General features: G+C 46.3%; 1 protein-coding gene across 4 annotated transcripts in view; it reads left to right on the forward strand.

Moving 5' to 3' along the window:
- The first annotated feature begins 1273 nt into the window (after nucleotides 1–1273).
- Nucleotides 1274–23811, forward strand: part of srcap (Snf2-related CREBBP activator protein) — a 28503-nt gene continuing 5965 nt past the window's right edge. The window contains exons 1-33 of one of the 4 annotated variants that reach the window (XM_076298370.1): nucleotides 1274–1488; nucleotides 3298–3371; nucleotides 3534–6340; nucleotides 8646–8888; nucleotides 10529–10714; nucleotides 11355–11495; nucleotides 11701–11896; nucleotides 12212–12381; nucleotides 13134–13221; nucleotides 13391–13480; nucleotides 13775–13945; nucleotides 14112–14356; nucleotides 14728–14905; nucleotides 15116–15252; nucleotides 15421–15590; nucleotides 16072–16264; nucleotides 16504–16640; nucleotides 16806–16992; nucleotides 17139–17308; nucleotides 17516–17679; nucleotides 17921–18148; nucleotides 18383–18547; nucleotides 19107–19271; nucleotides 19457–19810; nucleotides 20400–20566; nucleotides 20678–20988; nucleotides 21375–21577; nucleotides 21796–21965; nucleotides 22504–22700; nucleotides 22888–23002; nucleotides 23167–23283; nucleotides 23365–23553; nucleotides 23666–23749. In XM_076298370.1, the coding sequence (XP_076154485.1) occupies nucleotides 4118–6340; nucleotides 8646–8888; nucleotides 10529–10714; nucleotides 11355–11495; nucleotides 11701–11896; nucleotides 12212–12381; nucleotides 13134–13221; nucleotides 13391–13480; nucleotides 13775–13945; nucleotides 14112–14356; nucleotides 14728–14905; nucleotides 15116–15252; nucleotides 15421–15590; nucleotides 16072–16264; nucleotides 16504–16640; nucleotides 16806–16992; nucleotides 17139–17308; nucleotides 17516–17679; nucleotides 17921–18148; nucleotides 18383–18547; nucleotides 19107–19271; nucleotides 19457–19810; nucleotides 20400–20566; nucleotides 20678–20988; nucleotides 21375–21577; nucleotides 21796–21965; nucleotides 22504–22700; nucleotides 22888–23002; nucleotides 23167–23283; nucleotides 23365–23553; nucleotides 23666–23749 (7554 nt within the window). In that variant the 5' untranslated portion in view covers nucleotides 1274–1488; nucleotides 3298–3371; nucleotides 3534–4117. Of the gene's footprint in view, nucleotides 1489–1748; nucleotides 2602–2621; nucleotides 2794–3297; nucleotides 3372–3533; nucleotides 6341–8645; nucleotides 8889–10528; nucleotides 10715–11354; nucleotides 11496–11700; nucleotides 11897–12211; nucleotides 12382–13133; nucleotides 13222–13390; nucleotides 13481–13774; nucleotides 13946–14111; nucleotides 14357–14727; nucleotides 14906–15115; nucleotides 15253–15420; nucleotides 15591–16071; nucleotides 16265–16503; nucleotides 16641–16805; nucleotides 16993–17138; nucleotides 17309–17515; nucleotides 17680–17920; nucleotides 18149–18382; nucleotides 18548–19106; nucleotides 19272–19456; nucleotides 19811–20399; nucleotides 20567–20677; nucleotides 20989–21374; nucleotides 21578–21795; nucleotides 21966–22503; nucleotides 22701–22887; nucleotides 23003–23166; nucleotides 23284–23364; nucleotides 23554–23665; nucleotides 23750–23811 lie in introns of those variants that run through there. The other 3 variants (XM_076298372.1, XM_076298371.1, XM_076298373.1) reach the window with 3 other exon arrangements.

A 23811-nucleotide genomic window follows, 5' to 3' on the forward strand; every position in this document is an offset into this window, starting at 1 on the left:
AAAGCACCCAGAGCTCTCGCGTCCATTTGTTGACATGTAATGGCTACGAGCTGAAACAAAAAAAAAACAAAAAACAGTCAGTGGCTGGCTTCTGTGTCACTGAGGACTCTGCTTAATATTTATACTTGAGACGATAGGTCTTAACTGTATGTGTGTATGCGTGTGTGTGTGTATGTATGTGTGTTTATATGTTTCAATCATGACAGGGACTTAGAAAGCCCAAAGGCAACTGTGATGATTAAAATGCCGCGCGCAGTGGATGGATGCATGGGACATCATGTGGACAAGACAAAAGTTAAAAACAAAAGGAATGTGGGTCTTGTGCCTGCATAAAAACAGGACTGAAGGGACTCCCTGATATGGAGAACTGGACATTTGGGGTGAATTATTTGAATAAAACAATTTTATACCTTTTAAACCATGTTCCCCTTGAAAAGAAAACCACAAAGATTAATTATTAAATGAATTGTTGGTTATTTACTTGCATGGTGGTTCTTGTTTCTTTTTTTTAGATTTAGAAATATAGGCCTATATTTTATTATGTTACTTGTACAATTCAGCAGCATCCAGCAATCCTGCTCTGCACTCAACCTTCAAAGTCCAAAAATGCTTTGATCTACATTAGATACATCATGCATTTTATATAGGGAAATGCGTCCGCTTGTTACTTTTCTGACAACCTGATGGATCTCCACTATAAATACATTTGTTTTTAATAAATTTATTTATAAATTTATTTTTAAAAGAATTATCATACTGACAAACACACTATATGTAGCCAGTTATTCACATCAGTTGTGCATTTAAATATACCCATGCCTACTGGCCAACTTTCAGCTTTTTTTGTTTTAGAGGGGCCCACAAGTGACACCTGAAGTCAATCATTTTTCAAGATGGAAGCCAGAACATAGGCTGAAAGGAACTGAGCTCCACAAGGCACAATACTGAATAGAGATGACAGGAGTTTGAAGAAATCTTATTACACCTGTGGATGGGTATGGGGGACCTGAAAATAAAATGACCACATGCATGTATTTATCTATTTTATTTGTTGTGCGCTGGTTTATCATTGAAGCTTTATATCTTTTGGCATCCTTTTATTTATTGTTTATGTAACCAACTTAGAGCGAGTTTTCCCTGCAACAATAGTATAATAAATCCCAAACAAATGTTATTAATACTCCCATTTAGTTACTCAGAGCGCTCCATATTCTCTCGCGAGACTTTGCTCCACTGCACTTTGTCAGCAGTGGCTCGTTCCTCCATTTCGCTGCGTCTAAAGTCTCCTCCCCGCAACCGCTAGATTCGGCGACCCGAACCCACTCTCTGTCGGCCCGGATTTTAGCGTGATCCCACGAATCTGCCAGTACCTCGTTGGGTACCGGGAGACAGTTTGGAATTGCCACATCACGGATTGAGGTCGATTTGAAACGGATGGCGACTCCTTCAATAAGAATTTAGTAAAAGAAAACTGCCTCGAAATTTCAGGTAGGTGGGAATTTAAGATGGCGGAGGCGAGGAGGGGGGGCGAAGGAGGAAGTGGTGGGGGGGTCACAAGGGGGGTTGGTCATGGCGGGATAAGTAGGTTCTTTTAAGCGCTCACGCCATTTATTGGGGGGGGGGAAATAACTTGGCAACATTTTAAGTTATTTCATGTGCGTCTGACGATACACCAGTAATGTTACAGAAGTGCTTGCTAAGGAGACTGAAGAAAGATGTATATAAGTTCGCGAAATTGTACCACAACTGAAATGTATGTAAAGCCTAAGTTAGCTTGCTAAGTTACTAACCTTGTGAATGAAGTTGATTAAACAGCTTCTCTGGGGTTCAAACCCGAAGTTGCAACTGTAGTAACATAGCGTGAGAATTTCACAAACCGACATGGGTTCTTTGAAAGTTGAAATAACACAGACACAATTAACTTAAATAGCCTGTTAGCTACGCTTTTGGCTAGCTAATCAAATGTCTTGGACAATTTGGCTAACGGTAGGTAAGTTAGCTAACGTTAGCTGTTACTGAGGACAAGATTGAAGTGCTAACGTTACCCGATCCCCCTTAGAGAGCACCCTTTAACAATTGCAAACTCTTGCTTAAAATATCTGCAAAAATATGTGTGAGCATTATGTCCACTTATCTTCTGAAGTGTGTACCATCACAGTATGAAAGAACTAAAATGCATGATCTGGCAACTATTGTTATGTGTCATGTTTGACCCCGCGTAATGACGTCACGGGCATGGCACACTCCCGAGTGGAAACCAGGGAAGCGGGGTTTATTTGCCCATGCATTGGTATCATTATTCTGTTTCAAAAGAGATAATAATCGAATGATAAGAGACTTGCTGTGTTGCGCATTACATAACTTATGAGGGAGGGGGCGCGTGCGCGAGCAACCAAGATTCTGGCTGGCTGGCTAGTCGAGACTGAAACGGTCTCAACCAAACAGGCTTTTTGGTAGCTAGCCGCAGTAAGCTAACCAACGTTAAATCAACAGTTCAGCAGTGAAGTTAAACGAATATTTAGTAGCCATGGACATTCTTTACATGTTGCTGTCAAGTGCAGTTTTGGCATGTCAGAATATTACATCGCAGAGCAGACAAAGGTGCGGCGAAAATTAATATTACATTAATTGATGATATTACCGCAGTGTATTGTTTAACGCCAGAAACTGAAAGACGCTTGCTGAATGAACCAGGAACCGACGAAGGGCCTCAAGTCGCACGCTGTGAGCCACTGGCCAGTGTGCTATCTTACCTGTCATTCTGGGGCATAATTTAACTGTTCTATTGCTCAGGTTTGTCTCCGATTTACTGGTATACCTAGTGCAGTGCTCTTCTTTTGGCGAGAAGTATTTGCACGTTTTCACTTATCCGATAGGAAATTGTGAAGTTGTTCGTTTTACGAAATCTAATGACCATAATTTTGAAGCTACATGCAAAAGTGGGTACTCAAAAGTTGCTAGCACAATGGTTAACTTGAACTTCAGGCTTGCTAAATGGTCTTAAAGCCTTTGCTAACTGTGAAGTTTATTCTCTTGGTGCACAGCAGTGCCAGAACTGTTTTAGACTATTATCTTTATTCTTTGTGGTTGAGCACGTGCGTTTATAGAAGGAAGTAAATGCATAATGAGTATTGTAATCAACAGCACTTGAGGGCTGGTCTTGAAATATATAGCCTTTTTATATAGGGTTTGCCAGTTTGCACAGTGGTGGTGCTTGCTGGTGTGGTGGTTAGTCAATATGTCTAGACTACTTATCCCAACCAGTAATGATGAGCATGTCTTTGTTTACCCCAACAGATGTTAAGGTGTATTTGATCTCAGCATCCTGGAAGTGGAAAGTTCAGAAGAGACTGGTCCTACACCACAGACAGGTGAGCTGTTACATGTGAGCAGTGCACACATGTTTAAGTAATGTCTTGGCATTGGCAAATGTATCATAAATTTCAATGAATCATCGTTTCTCTTCTTAGTACACTAAATGCAACTCTTAAGCCTCTTCTCATCTCCTCCTTCACTCTGTATGTGTTGCACAGGTGCAGTGTGCAGCAGGGGAGGTCCAGAGGGAGGAAGCGTCGGGGAGGAGGTGGTGCAGCAGCGCACCCCTCCGGCTGTGGCTGAGCTGGGTGGCGTCCCCGCGGCTGCGCAGAATGTGGCCGGGCCATCACAGCATGCCCTGCAGCCGGTCGCCGCTGCTCCCCTCCCACCGTTGGTTAGCACTGCCCCGTCCCAACAGGACAGACACACAATCGCCGAGGTTCAACCGAGCGCCAACACTAAGCCCGAGCTCTCCGCCCAAGCATCTGCCCTCGACCGTTTCCCAACAGGACTGGCTGCAGCCTCTCTTCAGGCCACGACGAACCACACGGACTCAGTTGAGAGACAGACTCCCACACAGACCACCAGCTCTGCCACCGTGCAGGAGTGGAATTACGGGTGCGAAACGAACAGATCAAGCCAGGGAGGGACGGACAGAACTGGCGCTACAGTCAGTGCTGACGCGCAGGGACGCCCACTCGCAGAGACTACCAAATCGGAATACAAACAAAGCTTGCCATCCTGTCCCGTCCTGCCTGGGTCAAATCAAGCTAGTACCTGCGGCCAGGAGGAGCCTGATGAAATGGAGCCAGCTCAAGTGGCTAGACTCACCCAGGCAGACCAGGCCAGCCACGTATCTCAGCCTGATGGCCTTGAGACAACAAGGCCACAGGCTCTTTCAGCTGTCTCTGATGGCAGTGAAATCACACAGACTGAGCTCACGGAGCTCCTACACACGACCGAGGATGCAGGAGCAGTGCAGCTGGGTCCAGCAGGAGAACAGAGTGGGCAGTGCTCGGTCGGAGACCACCCAGCCACTCTCCGGACTCCAGGAGATTCCACACAGCACGTGCTGCCAGGCAACGGAAAAAGTGCCTGCTATGCTGCCAACGACGACGATGAAATGGACGGCTACCTGCCCAGAAGCCCCAGTGCCCTGTCCCAGGGGCAGGTTAACAGTGGTCAGGCCAAAGAGGAGGCCCTTAAAGGACTTGCTTACAGCGCCGCTGTACAGAAAACCATCACGCCGCTCACCAACCTCCCTCTCAAAGCCTCTGAAAGGCCGCAGGAGCCGGATGAACTTCAGACAATGACTGAGCCCACGATGGCACATGCTGCCTTGCCGGAGCTCAACCAACATGAGTTGAGCTCAGAGATTCTGGACGCGAGTGAAACCCCTCATCTGACCACAGGAGAGACTACCATAAGCATGGGTGTAAATGTAGAACAGGTTCTTCAGAATGTTGCCATACATGGAGGTGTGTGTCTGGATTCCTCTGGGAATGAGATTCTGAGTAGCCTCTCTGCAGGTGAGTCAAAGGTGTTGGGGGACGAGACTTGCACTGAAACTATCCTCACAGTGACCGATGGGATACAGGCTGTAGTTACAAGCTCCACGGATGTTGTTTTAAATGACGGTGAGGCTGTCAGTGGAGTGCTGTCCCCCAACCCCCAACAGACTAATAGCATTTCAATCACACACTCGGAGACTTTGGAAGGACTTGGCCCCCAGTTGCTGTCCACGTCTCAGATTGACCACGAACTCTTAACTCATCAAATGCCGAGCCCCGTCCCAGCGGCCGACACGTTCTCCGAGATGGAGGTGTGCACCAATGCGGAGGGCATCATCGAGACACAAACTACTGAAATTCACACTCACGTGCTGAGGGACTTAGGGCAGGTCTGTTTCCTCCAGACGGACCTGGTGTCAGACCTCTCCTCCCTGCCCGTGGAAATCCTGGAGCACGAGGTGGAGGAGGGGACGTGGTTGCACGTTACTGAGCCTCTGGGCGACGGGCAGGTCGTGGAGTGTACCGAAGCCCAGCTGATGGATGTCGGCGATGGGGCGCATTGTCTGGAGGCTCAAACGATCGAGGTCTCCGAGTGCACGGTCGTCACCTATCCCTCGGATGCCATCCTGAGCCATGGGCAGCTCCATCTGCCTGACAGCTTGGAGGTACCACAAGTCTGTGAATCTACTCTGGGCTCCTCAGTCGAGTTTTTGACGGAGGACTTGGGAACTGATGCCCCTAGCCCACACAATGGAGTGGCTGGGCTTAAAGTTGATCCTGAGCCTACTGCTGCTTCTTATGTCGAATCCACCACATCTGCGCTAACCCCTACAGCGGCTCTCGTCGATTCCGCTGTACAGGGGGTGGACGAGCTCCTGACGGACAACAAAACAGAAGTAGCCCGGCCCAGTGCTATCGACCCCAAGCTTCTCATCCTAAAGCGCGGGGATACGCCACTCCTGAAGCACCCGCCCGATATAATGGCGGTGGTGTCCAAGAAGCCAAGCCCGGTGTCGGTGGCTCAGGCTCTGGCCGGCAGCCCCAGCTGTGCATCCGTGTCTGCTGCCGGAGCCTCCGCAGAGTGCCTTTCCCCGAGCACGCCAGCTACTGCTGCTGCCGCCACCGGGCTGGATCCAAGCCTCATGGTTATTTCTCCGCCTGCTCCAATCCCCCGCAAACTCACTTTCCTGTCTGAGGAGGAGGAGGAGGAGGCCTTAACCAGTACCGACATGCCCTCCAAAACAGTGGATAGTGTACAACCCCCACACACGGCCCCCGATAGCCCTCCACGTAGGTCTGAGCGCCAGCCGCTGATGGGTGTTTGGAGTGAGGTGTGTGGTTCCATAGGGGCCAAGAGGGAGACAGCTGCCGGATCGAAAAGGCCCGTTGGGGAGCCGAACGAGATGGGCCAAGGCGATGGGCCCGACACCATCGCTGGAGAGAGCAGTGATGGCGAGGTTGACCTTTCCATGGAGAGCCATGCTGACAGCATAGTTACGCCAACCCAAAGAAAGGTGTGTTCTATATTTAACCTCGAACAGACTGCCAAGGTGGGCTGAATCTCAATGTCCCCCCTAAGGTCTAAGCCCTGAATCTTCACACACTTAACTGACATCCGTCGTAAGTGATCAGGTTTGCCAGGGTGTAAGAGTTCAAAACGCTAATAACAGGAATGAGACGGAACCTGTGACCGATCATTAAATTGACAACCCAAAAAAACGTTGCAAACACGTTTCCATTTCTGTTTTATGGCAGTTGTTTACTGATGTTATTTCAAGCTTCCAGCATCCCTTTGGGTAACCCTGTGTTTCACGTCACAACACAATGAATTGTAGGTAATTCCTTTGAGTAAAATGTTCATAGATGCCGACTTATGGAAAGGGCACATATAGGGTGCGAGCGAGCCCTCAAGCACTTCACAATTTCGCAGTGGGACAGCCCTAAGCCCTCACGAAGTTGCCGGGAACGCGCATCAAAGTGGGTGAGTGCGTAAGGGAAGACATTGAGATACAGCCAAGGTCATGTAAGCGTTGGTGATGTCACAAAGTGGTTGACACCTGAATGATTTACTAAAAAACAACATAGGCCCTCTGTTTGAGAGTCTTGCTAACAACTCTGCAGTTTGTATAATTCTATGTCTGTGCCTGGTTTGGGCAGATTATGATTTGGTTTAGGAGGATGAGAGGCTGGAGAATAGCTTCATATTCCATTATTTCTCTTGGTATTTCTATCTGATGATGGCCAGTAGCCTAGGTTGTTTGAGCAGCTTCCTCTATTCCACTGAAGACAAAAGAAGGGATGCTAATGGAGCAGATGTTTGTCTTTTAATTGATGTAGGCTATCTGTCGATGACGGTGAGCCAATCCAGACCCAATTACTATATTCTAAATATGGCTAGTGATGATGTTTAATTTTTTTTTCCAAGGGAACCAATTTGGAGTATAAAACGCAAGAGCAGGATTATTACACACCGTTTATAAATGGAGCATGTTTTGAGAACTGAATGCAGATCTCATACTGAAGGCAAATCTCATATTTCCCCACTCATCTCTTGAATTTCCCCTGGGGATCAATAAAGTATCTATCTATCTATCTAGAGGATTTTGTTTCTCAAGGAATTCATGATATAGCCAGAGGCATGAACTAGGTAACAGAACAGACTGTAAACACCCATAGGTGCTTACAGTTAATTCATGTATTTTCCTAATAAAAATGCAAGAATGGGGGAGAATTTTATCTGGCAGGTTTGCCTTTATAGTTTCTTGCACCGACAGCAGGTAGACATATCACATGAAGAAATCGTATAACTATTTGAGCGTGTGTCAGTTCTCTTCCTTGCAGTTGTAGCATGTTTCACAGGATGCCCTTTGCTCTACATGAGGGCATCCATGTGAACTCAAGTCAGTGGACTAGCAGACACAATCTTAAGTCTTGTGTGTTTTGCAGCATGGACAGTGCAGGACAGACAGGCAGTCCGTTTTGTCGAAGGTAAGATGTGTGAGAGTTTGTACTTTTCACTGCCTAATAGGGGTGTCACAATTCTACAAATCCTCGATTCGATTTAATTTTCGATTTTAAAGTCACCGTTTTTGCGTGTTGGCATACATGCTGGACGTGACATGGGGGATGTGGCTACATCTTCGATTCTACCTTTGAGTTCGAAGTTCGAGATTGAGATGTAATTTCGATCGATTTCAACTTAAAATCTGAAATCGTGACACCCCTACTGCGTAAGCAACCCCTTATAAGCCAAGTTTTTTTACCTTATGACCAGACAGACATCTTTCATATGTCCTTCACACATCTACTGTTTCACCTGTTTTCATTCTGTTCACAACTTGCACAAAGGTATGAGTTTAAGTGTAGCAGTGGTTTAGTGGCTTTATATACTATAGCCTTTTCACAATCGGCAGTGGCACACAATATGTCTGGTGAATATTTGGCCTCAGAGGTTAGTGTGTGTTTGTATTGTGACTCTGTTGCCTATATTAACTCCAGAAGTAATCATTGAAGGGTATAGCATAACATTTTGGTCTGCATTTGACAGCTACCATATATTCCGAGCCTCAATACTGGTGACTTTTGAATATTTATACCCCCAGGTGGGAAAGACTACGTTGACTTCTGGTGGAAAAAATAGTGGTTGGTTTGACGCTTCACACTTGCACAGGTGTTGGGTCCGTGGGTGGTGGTGAACCCTGCAGAGTTATCGTTTTTTTTTTGTGTGTGTGTGTGTGTGTGTGTGTGTGTGTGTGTGTCCTGTTAACTCCTTCGCTCCGTAACTCTTTTTTTTCCCCATCACGGCCATGTGGTGTCCAGGTGCGGCAATGGATCTCTGGGAGGGTGACAGCCGGCTCCACACCCTCCTCCTCCCCCTCCCCGTCCCCTGGCCCCTCCACATCGGGGGACTGGACTCCCATCCAGATGGACCGGGCCTCGCCTCTCCGAGGGTCCCATGGCAAGTTCCTGTCACCCCACTCCAAGGGGGATTCCAGCCAGTCCGACCAGACGCCTACACAGCGCCTGCACAAGCATGCAGACATGGCAGAGCTTGCCAAGCATGTAAGTATTGTTTTTTAGTGTGTTATATATGGTTGGGCACCGAAACACGGTTCTAATATGGCACCGGTGACGACACAAACAGTAGTAACTGCATCGAATAACAACGTGCATTTCGGTGCCTCATTTCGGTGCTTAAATAGCGTTTTTTTAATTATTTCTTTTTTATACAGGCCATCACTGCATGTCATGCGCCATCTCTAACGTCTTGCTCTGATAGCAACACATCCAGATACAGTTAGCTAACATATGATAAACACTGGATGTATAAACCAGAGGGGTGCACCACATAGGCGAGTGGACAGTGTTTGACAGCTTGCATGAGCCCAAGTAGCTTACTTTAAAGCGATATCGCGAGCTCCTGTCAAAATCTAGCAGTGGGCCTAACTACACACAAGCAAAAGGCTATGAAACAACATCAACAGTAGGCTAGCCTATACATTACACAATATCCTTTCTAATGCGCTAACTGACATTTATTTGAAATGTTATCAGCAAAGTTGTAAGGTGAAAACTTTATTTCATGGTGTTAAACAACATAATGGCATGATATTAATCTTTCATGTGCATGAGGCCCATATAGCATCACAATGAATATGAAGATCATGTTAAAAGTTAGCTGGCAAAAACATAAATATGTAGGTTACATACCTGACGTCACTGAGCTGTCAAAGAGGCTACGAAACCATCTCCGTAGGCTACGTTATCGCTAATTAAACTCAGCTGACTGGTGTTGGCGCATAGCCATAGTTGCTGTTAAAATGCCTACTAGGCTAGCGCTGGAAATCTAAACACTTCAACACCGACATGTAGCCTAACATGTTCAAAACTACTGCGTGTTATGGGTTAAGACATGACATTTCTTGAAGCAATTGGGGGAACACTGAATTAACTGGAAAATAGAGTCCCTGTTAGATTAGCTTGCTTGCAAATACTGTTGTCCATGACCTGGCAGTTTTATGGCAAGCCGTTTTAACATACATTATGGCAAACCGCCTACACTGGGTAAACTTGAAAGCAGAGCTCACCATTGTGTGTGCATGCATGGCAAGCTGTTTTAACGTTTAAATGTAGCCTATTATTCGTAGGAGCAATGAGATATTGATAGTAAATTGAATATAACAGTTCAATTTCATGTTTTTATTTTCTCAATAAAAAAAAAGCAATTCATGCTTTAGACCATTTTAATTTAAAACATTTTAAAAACAAAGTACCGGTTCAGGCACCGCTTCGGCACCGGCACCGTTTTAAAAGTATTGATTTAGCACCGGTATCGGATAAAACCCAAACGATACCCAACCCTAGTGTTCTAGTATGTCTCGCTTGTTTTTTGTTTTTTTTACTTTGCTCTCCACATTGCTATGTTAGCACTAAGCAGCAATCCTGGTTAGTCTTGATGTATAAAACATGCTGTCCTGAAGTTGAAATCTTATTATTTGGTTCCAAAAAACGCCAAAAAAAAGAGATTTTCTTCCCAGCTTCACCATTGCTTATTGAGCATCAACTTTGACTATTAACAAAAACATGTATAGGCATGACTAAGCCTGTGGCCTGGCTGCTTAGGTAACCCATGAAAGAATACCTGAACTTGAATAGAGGGCTATAGCACATTTCCATGAAGGTCATCCTTGTCTCTCCTGTAGGAAGCAGAAATTGAGCATCGTTCGCTGGCACTGAAGCGAGAAGGCTTCTGGTCCCTGAAGCGCCTAAACCGCCTGACGGAGCCCATCCGTCCCAAGGTGCACTGGGACTACCTGTGTGAGGAGATGCAGTGGCTCTCTGCCGACTTCGCCCAGGAGAGGAGATGGAAGAGAGGCGTCGCCCGAAAAGTAAGCCAGCAGAACTAGCTTCTAATTGTGTTCTAATGAATAGTGAAGAACCTGTGAAAGCCCAGGGGATTGCAGGGCCTGAGGTTATTCTGGTGGAGCAGCGTTGCTGGCAAAGGCGATCCGTCAGACACGGTGACATGACTGATGTGTTTGTAATTGATGGGCTGGCATGAAACATAGTCATTGGAAATTCAACCCACTGCAATGGTGTCAGTCTGTCTGAGAGAAAAATAAATCTGGAAATATATCTTGGAAAATCTTGGTTGGTTAAAGTATTACTGTTCCCCTGCGGCCTTCCTTTTGAAACCCTTGGAACTTAGAAGGCTTAGAATAACCAAAAAGCTGACAGATGTAGCTGTTTTCTGTTTTATCTGACGTTTCACGTCATTATGAATTCATTCACTTAAACCACTGTGGAATTGGTACATTTTAAAATCTGTAGTCTTGATGTGATGGCAAAGCTTTGTTTAGCCAGATATCTTTTAGCTTTTGCTCTTGGTGCTGCACAGTTTTGAATCTGTGTGACAGATGTTTTATGGAAGTTTTAACATTTCCATTTTCTCAGCCAACTGTGGCTGCACAATTGTGTGTGTATACATTATGCGGCTGCCCATACTGATGTGGTGTTGTGTGCATGCAGGTCGTGCGGATGGTCATGCGCTACCACGAGGAGCTGCGGCAGAAGGAGGAGCGGGCCAAGCGCGAGGAGCAGGCTAAACTCCGCAGGGTCGCAGCCTCCATCGCCAAGGAGGTGCGAGCCTTCTGGACCAACGTGGAAAAGGTAACATCACTCTAGAAAACTACTACCTGCATCAACTTTTTTTATTTGGACCACAGTGACTGCAATTTGTTTACTAGTATAAGGTGGTTTATTTGTGAAATCTCCCTTAATTGAGTGTCTCTGTTGAATCAGTCAATCTGTTACCTGGAACCTCCATCTCTAACCAGCAGTATTCTCACTTTCTTAACTCCTCATCTTTGGTCAGGTGGTCCAGTACAAGCAGCAGTCTAGACTGGAGGAGAAGAGGAAAAAGGCTCTAGACCTGCAGCTGGACTTCATTGTGGGTCAGACGGAGCGCTACTCAGACCTTCTCAGCCAATCGCTGGCGGCGGCGACGGCGGCGCCTGCCACCAATACAGAGACCCCCGCCTCTCCTCCAAAGCGCGCCGTTGATGAGGACGGTGGGTGCCTAGGGTGCTCTCTTAGCGTCTTTGAACTTGAGGAAGATAGCGTCTTGTGCACTTTGAGGAAGATTGTTAATTGAGGCACTAAATTGGGATGAGAGTAAGAAAGGGATAATCATGACACATGGCACTTAATATTTGATGAGCTCTAATAGGCCCCAACTCCATCTTTTGAAAAGTCTTTTTGACAAGAGTTAAGAGTCTCTTGCATGATGACATTAGCGCGAACATTACACGAGGCATTGACATTACTTATGACTGTCTTTTTAACTGGTGGTTAAAAGTCCCTTCTCTCTTCTTCCCCTTCGGCAGACCACGATTTTGAGCCTCCATGCGAGGAAGAGGATGACGAGGAGACCATCGAGGTGGAGGAGCAGCAGGAGGGGAACGACGCCGAGGCACAAAGGAGGGAGATTGAGCTGTTGAGGGAGGAGGGCGAACTGCCTCTGGACCAGCTGCTCAACACCATCTCCTACCCTCCGGTATGCCACGCTGAACCAGATTTAGTTACAGTTTCAGATTCCTGCTGTCCGTGAGCTGAGAGTGGTTTGAACATGTCTGTTAATAACGTACAGTTGCTGTTGAGAGGGGAACTGTGTCTATGTGAATCGTCTAGGCTATAGTAAGTGTCTTGGATGATGTGATTTTTGGCAGTTGGAAGGCAATATTGTGTAAGACACATTATGTCCAGGAATTGTTGATGTTATGCTGCCAGGTGGGACTAAGACAGTGAGGAATGCTTCAGTTCTTCCTATTTTGACATTGGCCAGATTTTCATTGATGGATTGTAGATAGATTATCTTAGCTTATGTTGTTAAGGCACCACTCTCATTCCTTGAAATCCTGGCATTCAGCTCAAACCCACTGTGCCATATAAAATAGACCTTGGTTTAGAACAGGGGCATTCCTGCAACGATATCCACACATTTGGATTTTTATTTTATTTTTTTATTTCAAGCTATTTTTGGGTCTGTTGAGTCAAAGTAAAATTTCTTTGTTTTTTTTATCCCAAGTCCTGTGGTTTCCAGACAATCTCCTATCTGAGAAAAATACTCTAGGACAACCTTCCCCAATGTCTTTTTTTTTTTTTTTTTTAGCAATATCAGTAAGCCTAAATGTCTGTGTGAATCAACATAATGAGACAATCCTATCTTACTTTTAGCTACTGCTTTGGGCTCTACAGTTGAGTGTTTGATTGAAATGATGCTGAAGTGTTCACTATGTTCCCCCACAGCCCTCTGCTTCTGACGAAGAATGCTCCAACAGCTCCTCATCTGCTGTTGTGGAGGAAGATGAGGAGTTCACTGCCAATGAGGAAGATGGTGAGAGATTCTGTAGAAACTTTTTACCAGTTTTATGAACTCATTATTTGAGTAAAGAAATTCTTTTAATGTACTTTCCCTATAGCCAACAGTTGCCACAGTGCATTTTCTCATGTTTTTCTTTCGTGGAAACTTGATTTGTGTAAACAAACTGTCATGTTTCCTTCAGCTGAGGATGAAGAGGAGACGATAGAAGCACAGGAGGAACATGAAGGTGACGCCAACCATGAGGAAGAGTTGGATGACTTAGCCAAAGAGGGTAACTTTTCAGCGGTCACATTTTTGTTTAGTTCAGTAGTCATAATTTGGTTTGTAGGCAAGAGTTGTAACAAGCAACTTCAAGCTGTGTGCTGCATTCAGAATCGACTGTGTTGGAAATGCGAATAATTATTCAAGACATCCTATGTATTGGTAATAGACATTGCCATCACCTGACCATACAGAGGTTTTATTTTTTGGGTCTATAAAAAGCTGAAAGGTCAATGTAAAAAAGCTGAATGGTGACCGTACTGCGAGTAACCGTTAGTGACCACTGATATGCCCACTCCCCCAGGTGAAATGAGTGTAGCGGAGCTTCTGGAGAAGTATAAGGGGGCGTACACCTCTGACTTTGAAGAACCCTCTGGATCTGCGTCACCTGCCACCTCTGAGGAGGAGGAGAGCACGGAGGAAGAGGAGGAGGAAGAGAGCGAGGGCGAAGACAGTGATGACGAGACCAACAGCTCTTCAGGTACTTGAGGGCACCTCAGATGGGTTACTTTTAGTTCATTTTTCACCCTGCAATTCAGAAAATGAGTCCTCAATTTGTTCGTTTAATCCCAGCTTGACAAGTTTGTTCTCATGTAATATTTTTTTTGTGTGTGTGTCTACCACCCCCCCTCCCCCAATACCTTCAGACTCCTCAGAGGCAGTAAACAGTGATGACGATGTCATAGAGGATGATGAGGAGGAGGTAGCTGAGGACGATGAAGAGGAGGAGGACGACGATCCCGAGGAGGGCATGGAGGCCCTGCTAAAGGAGGGTGAGCACAGCCCTCCGCTCCCCACCTCGCCTCGGCCCAAGAAAGAAATCAGCCACATCGCTGCCACAGCAGAGAGCCTCCAGCCAAAAGGATACACACTGGCCACCACTAAGGTAAACACTCTGAGATTATACCATCAGCACCACCATAATGGCAGTGGTAGCTCTTGCACTTGTGAACACGTGAACACAAGAGTGGTAGTAGTAGACATTGACTTTTGCAGAATTTCTTGAATTCACCTTATTCAGGCAGCGGCCATTTTAAACCAAAACGAGGCTACAGGGTACACAAACCATAGGATTGTTGTGTTCTATGCATTCGCCAGTAGGTGGTGAAAATGCCTTAATGACAGTGATAGTCAGTGTACCCTGTAGCCTCCCTTTGGTTTACACAATGGCTGCTGCATGAATAAGGCGCATAGTCTGTGATTTCTTCATGGCACTTGAAAGATGAGTAGTGTCACTGATCAGCACATTCTCTGCAGGTGAAGACTCCCATCCCCTTCTTGCTGCACGGCACTCTGCGTGAGTACCAGCACATCGGGCTGGACTGGCTGGTTACCATGTACGAGAAGAAGCTCAATGGCATCCTGGCTGACGAGATGGGCCTCGGCAAAACCATCCAGACTATCGCTCTGCTGGCTCACCTGGCCTGTGAGAAAGGTACAGATGCAGTTGAAATCCCTGTGCCCATGGAGAGGGAATCCAGTCAATTATGATATTTACATGATATTAATTCCACCCTTGAGCTGCATATGAAGGTGCTTTTTTTGCAGCTCAGTGCTATGATTATTTTCAGGGACCTAATCAGGAAAGAAAGATGTGATCTATGCATTTAAAAAAAATAAAAAATAACTGTTGCATCTTTTACAGGAAACTGGGGACCGCATTTAATCATTGTGCCCACCAGTGTAATGCTGAACTGGGAGATGGAGCTCAAACGCTGGTGTCCCGGGTTCAAGATCCTCACCTACTACGGTAGCCAGAAAGAGCGCAAACTCAAGAGACAGGTACATGCCATGACGGGAGCTATGGATGGCTCTTCTAGTGTCTAACAACAAATAGACCAGCAGACAGAAATGGACACACCAGGAAACCCATGAATGTTCATTCCTACAGCTATGTAGCTTGATGCCTTGATCATGAATCAATGCTGATTTGCCCTTTTGTCCTCACAGGGTTGGACCAAGCCAAATGCTTTCCATGTGTGTATCACTTCTTATAAGCTGGTGCTGCAGGACCACCAGGCATTCAGGCGCAAGTCCTGGCGGTACCTGATCTTGGACGAGGCCCAAAACATCAAAAACTTCAAGTCTCAGCGCTGGCAGAGTCTTCTCAACTTCAATAGGTAATGCCTGATTGATACTGATTAGAGTTTCCTATACTTTGACTGCATTTTCTTTAATTTGCCGTGCCAAGTGGATGGGACTTAAAAAAGTATACACAGCAAAATGCCTAATAAAAATTTTTTTTATTTTTAATATAAATATATATTTTTCTAAATATATTGCTTTAAGTTATATTTTTGGGCTTTTAGCCTGTATTAGATAGGACAGTGAAGAGAGCCCTAGTCTCCTCTGGGCTAAGCTGGCCATGCCCCTCAACGTTGCGCAAGGTTCTGCTGCAACTGTGGCATGCCTGTGTGTGACTGGAAATAAGTGGGAGGGACATGGGGGTGGGTTCAGGAAATGGGACTGGAACCTGGTTCACCGAGGGCACTTAGACCCCAATGTGGAATGGGTGCTGCTCACGTCACAGCTCCCCCTACCCCCCCCCCCAACCCCTTTCCTGTTTATAATTTTTTTTTATTTACTTATCTCCCCCTGCAGCCACAGACGCCTGCTCCTGACGGGAACACCCCTGCAGAACAGCCTGATGGAGCTGTGGTCGCTCATGCACTTCCTCATGCCGCACGTCTTCCAGTCTCACCGCGAGTTCAAGGAGTGGTTCTCCAACCCGCTGACCGGCATGATCGAGGGCAGCCAGGAGTACAACGAGGGCCTCGTCAAGAGGCTCCACAAGGTGAGCTAGCAGTGACATTGGACACAACACAACATGAGGGTGACCAAAGAGCCTTGATTACTAACTCTGCTTCAACCCTCTCTGGTGTGACTGTCCAACATTTTTCTAGAGTGCTCTCTACCAAATGGGTTAGAGATAGATATTTACAATTGCATCTAAAAAAATAGACACTCCTATAGTGATTTAACATCTATTGATTTTATCCACTGATTGCTGACGTCTTGTCTCTGCCCCTGTAGGTCCTCAGGCCCTTCCTTCTGCGCCGTGTCAAGGTGGACGTGGAGAAGCAGATGCCCAAGAAATACGAGCACGTGGTGCGCTGCCGTCTCTCCAAGAGACAGCGCTTCCTCTACGACGACTTCATGGCCCAGGCCTCGTGAGTGCACTTCAACCACATGTCAGGGGCTTCCAAGTTAACACTAAACCTGGCCCCCTCTGCAGGTTTTGTTAGGGTTATGTGCCCTGCTTTAATAATCTATTTGCACAGGTCTCCCTTATTCCTTACGATTCCTCTCTTCGTTTTTCTCTCTCTGGTGTTCAGGACAAGGGAGACTCTGGCGAGTGGTCACTTCATGTCTGTGATCAACATTCTGATGCAGCTGAGGAAGGTGTGCAACCACCCTAACCTGTTTGACCCGCGGCCCATCCACTCACCCTTCATCACCGAGCCCATCATCTTTACCACCTCCTCCGTCGTACAGCGGGCGCTTGAAACGTCACCCTTTGAGGTATGGGCCTGTCCGTCAGGGTGTCTTAAGCGTAAAAAAAAATGTGTCATTGTGATTTTGATCTTTTTAAAAAGTGTATTCATTGTTTTAGTCCCACTGTTTGAGTTCTTTGAGTCCTTAAACCCCTTTCTCATCATTCCGTCTAGCGGTGCGACCTGTCCATGTTTGACCTGGTGGGGCTGGAGGGTCGCGTGTCCCGTTACCAGGCCGACGTCTTCCTGCCTCGTAGGAAGGTCACTACTCCACTGGTGCAGGAGATCATGGACTCCCCTGAGCCCCCTCCGAGACCCAAACCTGTGCGAATGAAGGTCAACAGGTCAGTAGGGACCGCGACTTACCAAGCGTAGCACTACGCTGGACTAAACTAACATTTGGATTGTGCTTGTAAACAGGGATTAAGAAATACTTACATGACCGTTGCTCCTGTTATGCTTGTTTGGATTGTAGAACAGTGTTTTTGGTGCGTATGTAAGCCATTGGCAGCTTGGGTTACACGTTCAATCTATGTGGCTTTTCTTTCCAGAATGTTCCAGCCCATGCCCAAAACAGACGGCCGTGCATCTGTGCCGGTGAACAACCCCAGGCCTACGTGTCCAGTAGCTCCAGTCGTCCAGCCCCCACGGCCCGCCCTCATCACAGAGATGCATCCTGCCCCAGCCCCCATCCCAGTGCAGCCACCTGCACAAGGCAAGACGCTTACAGAATGATCATCATGCACCTGCACTGCATTGCTGTCCGCCTGAACAATCCACAAACTGATATTAAGTGTTATTACGTAGCGGCACAAAGTAGTGTGACTTTGCTCAGCGCTCGTAATCCAGCACTGTCTGCATTGCACTCTGATAGTTATCTTTTTCATAAATGACTTCTGTTCATACATGGGTGCACACAATCTTCGTTATAAAAATGCCCCTCTTCTGTGCCACAGTGTGTTCGGTGATGTCCACTGCAGCCACCTATGCCACTGCAGTGGCCAGCGCTGCGGTTCCTGTGACTGTGACCCACACGCCAGCAGCTGCCCTCAGACCCAGTGCCCCACACCCCATCTTGACTGTACGACCTCCGACCCCGCTGGCCCCACCAGTCGTCTCGGCGCCCAGCAGTGTTGTCACCCAGAGGGTGCTTCTCAGCCCTGACATGCAGGCGCGGCTTCCATGTGAGCACTCTCAGTGATTTTTTTCCTCAACTGCTGCACTTCACGTTTTTCTGTTTTGACGGGATGTGAACTATTTTGAAAATATTAGGCATAGATGACCGGTCATTTCCACACCGGTCATTTCCACTGCTTTAAATATGGCACTTGGTTTGAAGCAGCTTTGGCACTGTGAAAGTCTTAGTCGCATGTCTCATGTCTCTCTCTCCTTTCCCTCACATGCGCATGCACACGCAGCCGGGGAGGTAGTGAGCATTGCTCAGTTGGCCTCTCTGGCTGGGCGACCCGTACCCACTGGCCAGGGCAGTAAGCCAGTCACCTTCCAGCTGCAGGGCAACAAGCTCACCCTGTCAGGGACCCAGCTGCACCAGGTGCCAGTGCAACAGCCTCGGGCCCTCCAAGGTGAGCCCTCATAAGATTCCAATCGCAGCATTGCATGCCGTGGGGAAAAGCCTTGATGCCTTTTGCATGTTGCCATTCTGATACAGTGGTGATTTCTCAGAGATGATTCATATTGATTGTTAATAAGTCTTTTATAGGTACAAGATTACGCTCTAAGTATGTAGACACTTTATCAATACACCTGCCTTGCTGAAATTGACTCACCTTCAGTTGCATTATATTTAATGTAAGATTCTTACTTGAATAGGAAACTCCACAGAAGTGCACAAATATAGTTCATCCAAATCATTAATTTTGAATTTTTACGATGAAATTGAGATTGAGGGGTTTTAGTTGTCCTTGGGTCATCCTAAAATTGAGTGGCTGGGCTAAGTAGGTGACTGATCATTATGACACACTTTTTTTTTTTTAATTTAAAACCTGATTTTCATACAAACACGAATCATATAATGGCATAAATAAAAAAATAAAAAATCACCCCCCCCATCCTCAGTTGTCATGTACGAGTGCTGAGCATGCTTGTGTGGTCACGGCCGTGTGACTGTTGTGTGCTCTGCAGGCAACGTAATGCATCTGGTGTCCAGTGGGGGGCAGCACCACCTGATCAGTCAGCCAGCACAGGTGGCGCTCATCCATACAGTCAGTCAGGCAGGCAGCAGTGCTGCCAGCCCAAGCCCAGCCTCAGTCTCCTCTGGGCTGGCCATGCCCCTCAACGCTGCGCAAGGTACTGCTGCAACTGTGGCATGCCTGTGTGTGACTCATAAATATTTAAATAAGAGAACGGCGTGTAGAACAATGAGCAAAGCTAAGCTGTTTTGTCTGTGTTTTTCTTCCCTTCTGGTCATTATTTCTTTTTCTTTTTTTTGTTAATTTTTTTTTTTCTTTTCTGTAATGGTTATTTTTGTGCAGTTCCCTCCTCCATGGTGACTGGGTCTGGGATTGTTAAGATCGTTGTCAGACAGGCCGGAGGTAAAGAGACAGGGCCGGTCCCTGCCCTCGCCGTGCCTCCTTCCCCCCGTGTCGCCCCTCCGGTCACACTCTCCCTGCACCCGCACACAACCACTGCTCCGCTAGCAAGGGCGCCGCCTCCTCAGCGCCCTCCTGTGGCCCAGCCGACCCATTACGCTGCTCCGCCTCGCACCCCTACCTCAGCCCTAAGTGGAGCCCAGCCGCCTCGCCCAATACTGAGGGTCCTGCAGGGACCACCTCCTGCAGCACCACCAGCAGCAGCAGCAGCAGCAGCACCGGTACCGGTAGAACCAGGTGGGTAGTGATTGTTCACCAGTTAAGGGCCGTTCACACCAGGAACGATAACTATAAAGATAACTATTTCTATAACGATAAAAGCATCCACACTGACCAACGATAAGGAAAGTCTCTCCTCATGTTGATGAATGTTATGGCTAAAATTTGATCGAAGCTAATTGGCTGTCAGCTTATTATCATTCTCAAAATCGCTATGAAAGTGAACCCCAACGATATCGCTCTTCATGTTATCATAATAGTTTGTGTGGATGTCGTCATTCACATTAGCTAGGACGATACTTTGTTGCCGTTATCATTATAGTTATCATTCTTGGTGTGAACGGCCCTTTAAACAAGAAATGGGACATGTCTTTGCTCTGTCTTATAATACATATCTTAATTGTTTTTATGGGGTTAGTAAAATATGTACATATTGTCCTATCAATAATGTGCAGTGCCATTGCACATCACAGATTTTCCCTCATATTGTGCACACCAAATGTACATTAATCCAATTTGTGTAATCGTACTGCACAACATTTTGTTAGTGTCTTGCATGGAGGTTATGATTCTCATAGTTTACCTGCATACCTCTGTTCTGTGTTAGTGCGAGTAAATGCCACACCAGTACCAGCGACGCGTGAGGAAAACAGTGATGTAATCGCGGTTCACGCAGACCCACCAGTGTCCAAACCCAGCAGTCAGCCTGGAAGCTTCTCTTTCCAGCGGCCTCGCGCTCAGCCTCCACCACCCCCACGCTCACCTTTCCACATGGTATTTACAATATCTACAAATTCTTGACATGCTTTTTCCCCTTTGTTAGTTGGTCAACAGTTTAATATTGTACCTGAATTGATTGTCATCTGTCTTCACCTTCGGGAACAGTCATGGCTGGAGGACCGTCTGAAAGCTCAGCGTGACGCCCGCCTTGCCCAGATAATTCGTGTCAACGAGTTTCACAGCAACGCCAAGCCTGTGTATGGCCAGGAGGTGCTCGACTTCCTCACCTTCCTCACAGGCCCTGCCCCTAAACCTGCATCACCTGCGCTCGGACAGTGGAGCCGCTCTGGCCACACCTTCTGTCTGCTTGCCCGGTTGCAGCGGACTCAGGACCTGTGGGTCCAAAGTGAGACCCTGAGGACCGCTGTTCAGAACACGGAGGAGAGGCTCGCAGGACTGTCGGAAGTCATTGATAGGTATACAAGATTTATGTCATGAAATACGTGTGTGTGTGTGGTGGGTGGGCAGGCGGGTGGTGTACATGTATACCAATTGTATTATTTTATTAAGAATACGCATTTTGATTTTGATGTCACCGGCACATCTCAGAAAAGGTTGGACAGGGGAAACGCAAGAAGGAATATGTTAAAGCTAATTGGGTTAACTGGCACCATGATTGGGTATAAAAAGATCATCCTAGAGAGGCATCTCTCCCAGATGTAAAGATGTGGAGATATTCATCACTCTAAAAAAAAACTGTCTGGGCAAATAATGCAACAATATAAGAAACCAAAGCTCAAAGGTCATGTTGAGGTCTAAACTAAACTTCTCCTCGTTTTCCCCCTCGTTTCCTGATTTTCAGGTTCACTTTTGCGATCCCACCTGTGGAGGCTCAGCCTATAACCATGCACAGCTGCCACCCTCCTCCCTCGCTCGTGCACCAGCAGGCGCTGTTCCGCTCTATGCTGACCACCCAGGTGACCCCTCTGCTTCGTCCTCTCCATCGCATCCAGTGCAACATGAGGACTCACTTCCCAGACCTCAGACTCATTCAGTACGACTGTGGTGAGTCGGCGTCATTGCAGTGGCTTGTTCACGTTTTCCTTTTGTATTACATTAGATTTATGTTTCACAGGTTTCCTTATTTCCTTATTAGCATTTCATCCCTGAAAGAACTTGGATGCTATCTGAAGTAGCAGAAGACTTAAATATAATATAATATTTATATATATTAAAAAATATATGTATAAGGATATATAATTATTGTGCCTCCAACTGTGCAGGAAAGCTGCAGACTCTTCACCTCTTGCTAAGGAAGCTAAAGACCGGAGGCCACAGGGTTCTCATCTTCACCCAGATGACCCGCATGCTGGACGTGCTGGAGCAGTTCCTCAATTATCATGGGCACATTTACCTGAGGCTGGACGGCAGCACACGCGTAGAACAGCGACAGGTAAGATAAATACCTGACACACTTGCCCTGCCTGTGGCTAAAAAATGCTTGTTTTACCTTCCAGTTGAACTTACCGAGCCCAAAATTCAAACCCATGGCACATTTTTGCCTGGTAATGACATGCATTGAAGGCAGCCGCGGCCTACTGGTTAGCGCTTCGGACTTGTAACTGGAGGGTTGCCGGTTCGAACCCCGGCCAGTAGGCACGGCCCCTTGAGCAAGGCACCTAACCCCTCACTGCTCCTCGGGCGCCGCTGTTGTTGCAGGCAGCTCACTGCGCCGGGATTAGTGTGTGCTTCACCTCACTGTGTGTTCACTGTGTGCTGAGTGTGTTTCACTAATTCATGGATTGGGATAAATGCAGAGACCAAATTTCCCTTACGGGATCAAAAGAGTATACTTATACTTATATATAACAAATCGTGTTGCGATTTATGGGCTCAGCTGCATGTACACAGCCTGGATAACACATTTTTTAACTAAATTTAGTTAAATTTAACTAATTAAACTAAACATTTGCAATCTCTCTTTTTCTCAGTCTCTGATGGAGCGCTTCAATGCAGACCGGCGCATCTTCTGCTTCATTTTGTCAACCCGCAGTGGTGGCGTGGGTGTCAACCTGACGGGGGCGGACACTGTCGTGTTTTACGACAGTGACTGGAATCCCACTATGGATGCTCAAGCCCAGGATCGCTGCCACCGAATTGGGCAAACCAGAGATGTGCATATCTACAGGTACACAACCACATCAGGAACTGTAACACTCCTCTTTAACATTGTGGGTTTATCTTAGAGTGTTTGTCCTAAATGTCATACTTCTGAATTCTGATGTTTTTGATATAGAGTGAATATAAATATTGATGTAGATATTTCTTATGTTTTGTGTGAAAAGTGTTCCTAATCTATTTTACATTTTCTGCAGGCTTATCAGTGAACGTACAGTTGAAGAGAACATCTTGAAGAAAGCGAATCAGAAAAGGATGTTGGGTGATATGGCCATAGAGGGAGGAAATTTCACCACTGCATTCTTCAAACAGGTTAGTCTTGAAGCATGACTTTTATGTAAAAGTAACAAAAGTTTATTTAAAATAATTGTGTGAGAGAAGGTCGTAACTGCCTTTTAAAGTATTTTTTAAAATTATTATTATTACTGACAATGGTAGTTTAGTGCCATGAAAAATAACATTTCCTGTCCTTACAGCAAACCATCAAGGAGTTGTTTGATGTGACAGAGGGGGAAAAGAAGGAGGCAGAAGTAGTTCCACCTCCAACAGAGGAGGACGACATTAATAAACAGCAAACCACTATTCTGGAGCAGGTAAGACTTGAAAACCTGACGGGTCAGTTAAAAACAAAACTGCAAAAGCAATGGATCACTAATTTTCATGTATTTTCTCAGGCTTTGTGTAGAGCTGAAGACGAGGAGGACATAGTGGCTGCCTCTCAGGCCAAAGCAGAACAGGTGGCTGAATTGGCAGAGTTCAATGAGAGCATCCCGTTAGATGATGGAGCGGAGGGAGTAAGTCGTGACCAGGAAGAAGAGGAACTCTCCAAAGCCGAGCAAGAAATTGCTGCTCTGGTAGAACAGGTAATGTCCCAGTAGAGCAGTGGTAATTATGTAACTATGTGTAATGTTAGAATGTATTTTTGTAAATGTTGATAATTAGCCACTCATACTTGGTTTTTCCATCGTCTTTTAGCTCACTCCTATTGAGCGGTATGCCATGAATTTCTTGGAGGCCTCTCTGGAGGACATTTGCAAGGAGGAGCTTAAGCAGGCAGAGGTGAATATCTGTTTAATCAACCAGCAGAATAACCACATCATTGACACTTTTATGTATTTCAT

Source organism: Alosa pseudoharengus, unplaced genomic scaffold (assembly GCF_046254945.1).
Source record: "Alosa pseudoharengus isolate Yale_2024_CS ecotype anadromous, Long Island Sound unplaced genomic scaffold, YU_APseudo_1.1 YU_APseudo_1.1_scf_21, whole genome shotgun sequence".
In the NCBI taxonomy this organism is placed as follows: Eukaryota; Metazoa; Chordata; class Actinopteri; order Clupeiformes; family Clupeidae; genus Alosa; species Alosa pseudoharengus.